Here is an 8,254-nt window from a genome sequence, read left to right on the forward strand (position 1 = left end):
CCCACTCCAATGAAGCAGAGCCAACTGCTTCCATCAAAAAAAGATCAAAGGAAGTTAATCCCTGTGAGAGAACAAAACATAATAACAAACATTCTGAAGTGACCTGATGAACCCAGCGTGACCGGTCTTAACCTTGTTCACGGGTGTCCCCCCAAAATGGAGCTACCGCAATCAGATAGTATAGATTGAAGGCAGGTAGTCAGCAACATATATAAGAGGTTTTAAAAAAAACAGACGAACTTGCCTAATTTACCCCATGGCGCTTCTGAAGTAAAGCACACTCTGGATAGAAGCATGACGAGTCAGGCTCAGTTGCGGGTGACTGTTGTAAACTGGGGCGCCATATTGGAAAACCAGTCTGTTTGATCCCGAGTCTACAGTAAAGTTGAAAGGTAGTTAAATGAGTATGGCAGGTTTGGGTTAACCCAGTTGTCGACTGAAAACAAAAAGCACAGCCGGGTTTTGGCAGTTTCACCCAACCCCACCAACTAGGGAGTTCTCCTAACGATTAATGTCATTCATACCACCTGTTTAGAATCTTGAGATGAGAACCAATGTGGAAACCGCTCTCACAGTGCCTCAGAGTGACAGGCACGCAGCTCACACACCCTGTCCGCCGTTTAGCTGAACACGCGGGACACATACAATTATACAATTCAGGAAAGCAAACAACGCTTCAGATCTGAAAGGAAGAGAAACGAGCCTGTGGGCTCAGTGTGCCATATAACTGTCTATTCTTTGTAGACGACCGACTTGATTCCTCCAGGTGAAGTGGATCTTTACAATCAGCACGAGAACAAGAGCGGTTCCATGATCAACCTATTCGTGTGAGTTAATACGCTATACAATCAGATCCTGAGCTCTCGAACAATAGTAAAGCTCTGGTACTACACCGGGCCTAAGAAGGGCGCGAGTCAGTCCCTGATCACATCCTCTGTGTGAGCTCAAGTTCTGAGGTTCGACGAGAAGAGCGAGCCTCTGGATTCTGAGATCATATCACCTCACATCAACAGTTCTATCAGTAAACACAAGCGCAGAAGCCCATCCATCATGTATAACATACGTCTGCTCTCCGCTGATCTTCTCACAAGTCTCGTCAAAACCTTAACACAGTCAAACCTGAACTGGCAGTGCTCAAAACCGCCAATACTCCAATGGGAGATTTAGTGCACAAAGCTGACAGATCAGAGTCCGTCGTGGAGAGTTGATTAGAACAGTACGGATGCATAGAGTGTTTTTTAACAGATTAGATCCACTTCAAACATTCAAATATAAATGTTCTGTCCTTAACAAATAAAAGTATTCTAACTAATCATTTACTAGACACACAATGCACATCACACACCAGAGTCACTGGATCAGAAAATGAATGTTTCTTAATTAGTCCCGGTTTGTAAATGAACATTTGATTCAAAACAGACTTCAACATACAGAAAAGATAATTGCAATATTCAAACACAACTGAACAACCGTCCCAACGAGACATTTTGGTCCGGTGCTCCCACCTGAGAGTAGCCCAGGTCCAACTGTCACCAACTACACAAACAGATGATTTGATGATGTCATATCATCTGCCACAATCCACTGAGGTACACAGAAACCTTTTCATTTCCACATTATACAGTACAAATAAATTATAGTCAACCATATTGTGCTTAACAGTGAAATAAGTTTTCAAAGAATGTTGACATTTAATAAATCACTGGCTGTTCAAGAAAACACGTTTTATGGTTCCCTTAAAATAAGCTATATTTACCATGGAGACCTGATGTGTGTGTGTGTGTGTGTGTGTGTGTGTGTGTGTGTGTGTGTGTGTGTGTGTGTGTGTGTGTGTGTGTGTGTACTTACTGAGCAGAGTCAGCAGGGAGGATGGATATGGGGGAGAGGTGGGAGCTGTAGAGAAAGAGAGATAGAGAGAGAAAGGATGTCATGGTTAGAACATCACGTCCCGGACTCCCTTCACTTACTGACATGAAATAACCTTGGAGGGTGTCGGGCAGCAAGAGTCAAAACAGGGAAGAAGAATGACGATAACCTTGAACACAAAGACCCAGTGATCAGTGTGTAGAGCAGAATAAACAATAAAGTGTACAGTTTATGTTCTCTTTGCATTTGTCTCCTAATTCCCTGTGGACCAAAATACACAAAGTTTGGGTAACTGGCGCCACTCTGGGTGGGCAGATTGTTATTTAGACTACAGAGCTCTGCTGATCAGATAGAAGGGTGTGTGTCATATCTATTCTCCAATGTTCCCTTTTAACCAAGCGTGTGTGTGTGTGTGGCATGAAACAGGGAGGTGCCCAACAGCCTCACAAACACACACAAATGCACAATGAAAGGCACGCAAGGACTCCAGACTTATATAACACTGCTACACACAGAACACAAGGTCATTTACTTTATGTCACCAGTGGATATGCAAGGGTGTGTGTGAGTGAGAAACATACACATCCAAAGTCATCTTATTAGAAACCCAGCAACTGAAGTTACGCAACCTTTCTGCACACACACACACACACACACACACACACACACACACACACACACACACACACACACACACACACACACACACACACACACACACCGATAGACTGAATTATTAATGGCAGTATTTTTCTTTCTCAATCTTTTCTTCTGATCCTTCCCTTTTATTCTTGCAATCCAACTTTCTTTTCTGCCTCCATCTCAATATTTCACACTTCATATGTATTATCTTAAACTTGTCTCTGTTGACATGCCACATCCTTTTCCTCACTTACCCTTTTTTCACCCCATCACTTTTTGTAAAAAGTAACATTTTTCATTATCACCACCCTTTGTTTATCTTTTTCTCAAGTTTGTCCTTTTGCCACTATATTTTTTGAATTGTTTCTTTCTCTCATATCTATTCCTGTCCTTCCTCAATCTTTACTGGTTTTGAATGCTACAAGCAGCAACATTCCCCTTTCTGACACTGTAACCTCGACCTTGGAGAACACAAAGAATAGTGCTGTAGTGTTCAAACAGCCCAGAAGCAGTGGGTGTGGGTGATGTAACATAATGGGAAAAGCTTTGTGTAAAGCCCACATCTATTTTGTCAATCTCTTTCCAACATCTGACAAAATATTTTTGCAACCATAATTATCCAAACTGGGTTTAAATTAGATCCTTTGTCATCTGATAGGCTCCTCTCCTCCTTCTCCTGTTAGTCAACATGGAGGACTGCCCTCCACCAGCAATGTCCCTTTCTTAGCTCTGATACCATCTGACAGCTCAGGCTCTCCCGCTGAGCTGCACCCTGAGGGGCCTTGCTGGGTGGCTGCATCACTAACAATAGATCACTGATAGAGTCCTCCAGGACATTACATAATCTCCATGTGCCTTAAGGAGCAGAGATCATATCTGATCTTACACCATTTTCCCCCTGAAGACATGAACTAAAATGGCTTCTGCAGCCTTTGAGGTGTTTCTCACCTTTTGAAGGTCCCTAAGCAGCAGCAGCAGAGAAAACATTATTATCAATTTATCCCTATAGGGCACCCTTTATGACTTATATCACTGCAGAGGACACCATAAAGGACAGATAGGTCTCTGATGTTGTAGGAAGTGGTTGTTTAAGTTAATACAAACAATACTTTGCAAAGAAAATGGCATGCAAAACATCCAGGTGAAAAACAATAAACTGGTTGTTGCTCTGACAAATATGCATGTGTATAGCAGACACGAGCAGAAAGGATACACTGCTAGGTACAATTACAATGTGGCTTTTGCTTTTTTAAAGAGCAACTAAACACACACTGAATATCTTGTGTTTGCGAAACTCTAGTAGATATCAGTACACTGTGACATCTCTTTTGGGTGTGATTACAGCGTATCAAAATCATAGAGGGAAGGAAAGCTTTTAACTACCTCATCAAGTTACTCTTGAAAAGGGTTAGAAATAGTTAAATCCATGTTGTTATACTGCAGCTAACATTGTGCACATGTTTAAAAACGTATCACCAACCAGGCATCTCCAAACCATTTGAAAACATGTAAATACATTTTTTTTCTGTTCTTGTTTTTTTGCCTGAAACTGCAATTCTACAAGGGAGCAAAACTACAGCACTGGCTAGTGAATCAAGGCTTGTCTTTCTAAAGTGCTCCAAGTAGGTCGGATTAGATCAGACCGGACTGCAGCGGTAGCTAAAGACAGAGATAAGACCTCGATAACATCTTAAAGTGTCACACCTTTCACTAGCCCTTTGTTGGCGGTGATACTGTAACGGCCCGTCCACACAGCAGCGTTAAAACAATTTTCCAACGCTTCTGCCCATTAACTTTGAATGGGGTGACGTCACTTTGCCTCACTTTTCGCCGAACTGCATTGTGGGAAGCAAAGCGGAGATTTCCAGGCATAGGCTTCAAAAGTTGAGCAATGTTCAACTTTTGAAGCTGAGGTGGAAGCATCAGCCAATCAAATCCCGTTTATGCAAATCTGACAGTACAACCGCTAGCCAATCAAACCGCGTGCAAGCTAGAGGAGAAATTAGTTATTGCGGTAGCATCACCCGGTTCTTTATGAACAGTCCCTATTAACTTACCGGGATACAAACCGGAGGAACCAGGTACGGAGGGAGGTGGCAGAGACAGTGGGTTAAACTGGTAGGTTTTCGCCTGTTTGGGGATTTTATATCCAGTTTACTTCGTTTTAACATTGCTAGCAAGCAGGGGGGTGGGAGATTCATGTGATTGGTTGTTGGTCGCAAAAAATCCCGAAGCTTCAGATACGCCCACCTCCAAGATTTTTTTTAACGCTGCTGTGTGGACGTACCGTAAAGCCTTGTAAAGTGACCTGAGAGACAGACGGTCACTCGGCTCTGCTAACGTCAGCGTACAAAACAAATGGTCTGTTTGTTTTCATATTTCAATTTGTTATGATTACTGATGGTGTTTTTTCCCCCTGCTTATATATTGAAATTGGTTTGAATTGATTTAGAAAGACATTAAAACACTTTAATCAATATTAGTTTACTCTTTAAATTTCACTTAATGTTTTATCGACTACACCCTCAAGGCATCTGAGGCGAGTGGCGGAGTAAACAAATTCTAACCAGATTCACTCAGATCCCATCTGCCAACCCTCCAGCGTTTAGCAGATTAGCATTAGCAGCAAGCATCACCTGAGGGCAGAGCGATGCACCTGGAATTGTATTTTAATAAGAAGTATAAAGTAAATGTTAACATTAAAGCATCTTTCTTTATATTTAACCTGTTCTGATGTTGATAACGCTCTTAAATTGCAATTATGGTCTTATTTAATTTCATGATTTGTACTATCCTGTTTTGAATACGGCTTCATAACGACATTAACTGAAACCATTACAGTTGTATACAAGAGTCGCTTAAAATGCTTTTAAATGATGGACACTTTTGCACAAATACATCATTTTAACATGATAGATTATTTATTGAGGACTCGCCAATCTACAAATCTACTGTCAATTTACCTTTGACAGACTGGTGACATATTTCTGCCTCTGAATGTTTTAAGAGGTTATGAAACACTTGGGGATATGTGTATAGTTAAATAAAAGTGAGTCTGTATAATTTAAAACTTTAAATGTATCATACTCCAATATAGCATTTTAAATCCCCCTTAGGTTTGTCACCTTCATTTATTAGAGAATATTTCATTCAAAGAGAGACATGACTGCTTATTCATATGACTATTGTAGTGTGAATTTCCAATTTGTATATGAGACTCAGTACTTTAAAAATACATGGCTCAGTCCAGCTTACAAAGGCTCTGCTGCATTTCAAGAGAAAGTCCATTATTGTGTCGTATCCCAATACAGAGCCTGAGTATCAGTTCCACAACGTATTTACTGCTGAGCTGAAACGCTGCTCTCTTGCATCAGTGGATGTGTCTCGCTGATAAGTGAGTAAAGTGAGAACTACACCTGCACACACTATCTGTGTTGAATATGGCGTGTGTGTTACATGTTGTGATCATGGATTTCATTTCATTTCAAACCTTTATTTAACCAGGTCGGTCCAATCAAGATCATTGATCTCTTTTTCAAGGGAGACCGGCAGCAGGTTACACATGAAACATAAAACAACATAAAACAATAAAGGACATCATATTTACAGGGCTACATTTACATACCTATCGACATTTACAAGTACCAACAGTATCAAAGAGCATTTCACCTGAGCTTTAAAAACATGCAGTGGAACCAAATTGCTCAGTTTCAATTATTTTTACAGACTGTTCCAAGCAAGAGGAGCTGCGCACATAAAAGCTTTCGTCCCTAAGTCAGTCCTTGCAATTGGCACATGTAACAAGACCACATCATGTGATCTCAGGCAATAGCTACTTTCAACTCTTTGTGATCAGAGAGCAGATATAAGATGGGAGTTTACCCAACATGGCTTTGTATATGAACATGTACCAATGACTGAGCCTCCGTACAGTTAGTGAAGGCACTGTGATAGGCGACATCTAACTTGATCAGGTAATGGGCAGGTGCATTCATATAGATCAGATAACCATAGTCCAGCACAGGTAAAAAGGTCTGACTAGCCTTTTCCTGGCCTCAAGCGAGAAACAGGACTTGTTTCTGAAAAAGAAACCTAGCTTCATCCTCAGCTTTCCAAACAGATTATTGACCTGAAGTTTAAAAGAGAGACAGTCATCAAGCCAGATACCAAGGTATTTATAACAGGCAACCACTTCAAGTATTTTTCCTTGTGCAGTTACAATATCCAAAGCGGTCTCTGGTGTCTTTTTGGCTTTTGAAAAGAGCATTACCTTCATTTTATCAACATTTAAAAGAAGCGTTAGTTCAGAGCTGAGTCTGAATATTATTAAAAAATAGCCTGTAATTTAACAACAGCCTCCTTAATGGAGGGACCTGCACAATACATCACGGTATCGTCTGCATAAAAATGTAAAGTTGCTCCATCCACATTTTGACCTAAGCTGTTGATGTAGATGGGGAACTAAAGGTGGACCTAAAACAGAGCCTTGTGGTACACCATTTGTAATGTTTAACCACTCAGAAGTGAGCCCATCACATTGAACACATTGGGACCTTTTCAGAGAGTGAACGCCACGGTCTGTGACTCTGAACAATGTGGTTTGGAAAACCCCTTCAGTTTTTCTCCTTTTACTATTGATGTTGTTCATGAAGCCTTAACCAAGTTAGATCCTAAGAAACTGGCTGGTCCAGACAACGTAGAACCTTCACAAACCACCCCACTGTATGGCTGGATATGCCAATACTGGCCAGCCTCTGCTTCAGGATTTGATGATCGACGGTATCGAACGCTTTGGAAAGATCAATAAACAGAGCTGCACCACTCTGCTTATTGTCTAAGACAGGGGTTCCCAGAGTGGGGGTCGCAAGATGATTACAAAATAAAAATAAAAAAATTCTTTTTTTTTTAAATTATTATTTATAATAACGTGTGCATAGACATTTTTCAGGGGCGGACTGGCCATCTGTATAATTTCCGAGCAGCGAGGCTCCCCCTGTTGATAATCCACTAGCGCAGTGTTTATCAAACTTTTTCATACCAAGGACCACTTAACCAATAAAAAACCACTCACGGACCACCCGACTCCACAAATATCCAAAAACAACAGTACATAACAACCTAATAATGACAGCTTAACCTTCTCTACTGTATATCACCGCATTCACACAATAAACCAACACATATAAATACAACTACAGATTCTATAAGCATTTAGTTCAAATGCGATTTAAAATGCTCAGGTTTTAAACCTCATTTATTACGGAGTTTATGTCCGAGCCAACAGACTCACAGATCGTTGGCTATTGAGAGATATGCAAAATACACCGCATGTAGTACGACACAAACCTCCACTGTGGATTTTTAAAACAAAATACAGTAAAACTATGGTTGCAGGCCTAAGTTTAACTCTCAGAGGTCTAAGCAATGTTTTCACATGTTTTGTAAAAATGCTATTAAAACATGAACCTTGGTGACCATCAGGCTAGCCTGCATGGTCTGCCAAAACAAAAATAAAAAAACGTTTATGCAGCCCAAACAACAGTCTCTGATCCTCAACAGACTTCATGCAATGCTTCATCGGATGCATATATTAGATAATAATCTCTATCTCACTCCTAAAACATCTACTTTCAGCATGGATAAATGTTCATAAAATACATCCATTGTTTGTTCTATATGCTTCTTGAAATCCTAAAAAACACAGTTTCTCTAGAACAGATTACAAATCGCCAGAAAATGGTACAAA

General features: G+C 40.6%; 1 protein-coding gene across 3 annotated transcripts in view; it reads right to left on the reverse strand.

Annotated features, from left to right (window-relative positions):
* Nucleotides 1-8,254, reverse strand: part of LOC104954101 (protein FAM13B-like) — a 29,246-nt gene that overhangs the window by 18,593 nt on the left and 2,399 nt on the right. For all 3 annotated transcript variants that reach the window (XM_010781153.1, XM_010781154.1, XM_010781156.1), the window contains exon 2: nucleotides 1,849-1,893. In XM_010781153.1, the coding sequence (XP_010779455.1) occupies nucleotides 1,849-1,893 (45 nt within the window). The remainder of the gene's footprint in view (nucleotides 1-1,848; nucleotides 1,894-8,254) is intronic.

The sequence above is a fragment of the Notothenia coriiceps genome, unplaced genomic scaffold (genome assembly GCF_000735185.1).
Source record: "Notothenia coriiceps isolate Sejong01 unplaced genomic scaffold, NC01 NC01_scaffold00022837, whole genome shotgun sequence".
Classification (NCBI taxonomy): Eukaryota; Metazoa; Chordata; class Actinopteri; order Perciformes; family Nototheniidae; genus Notothenia; species Notothenia coriiceps.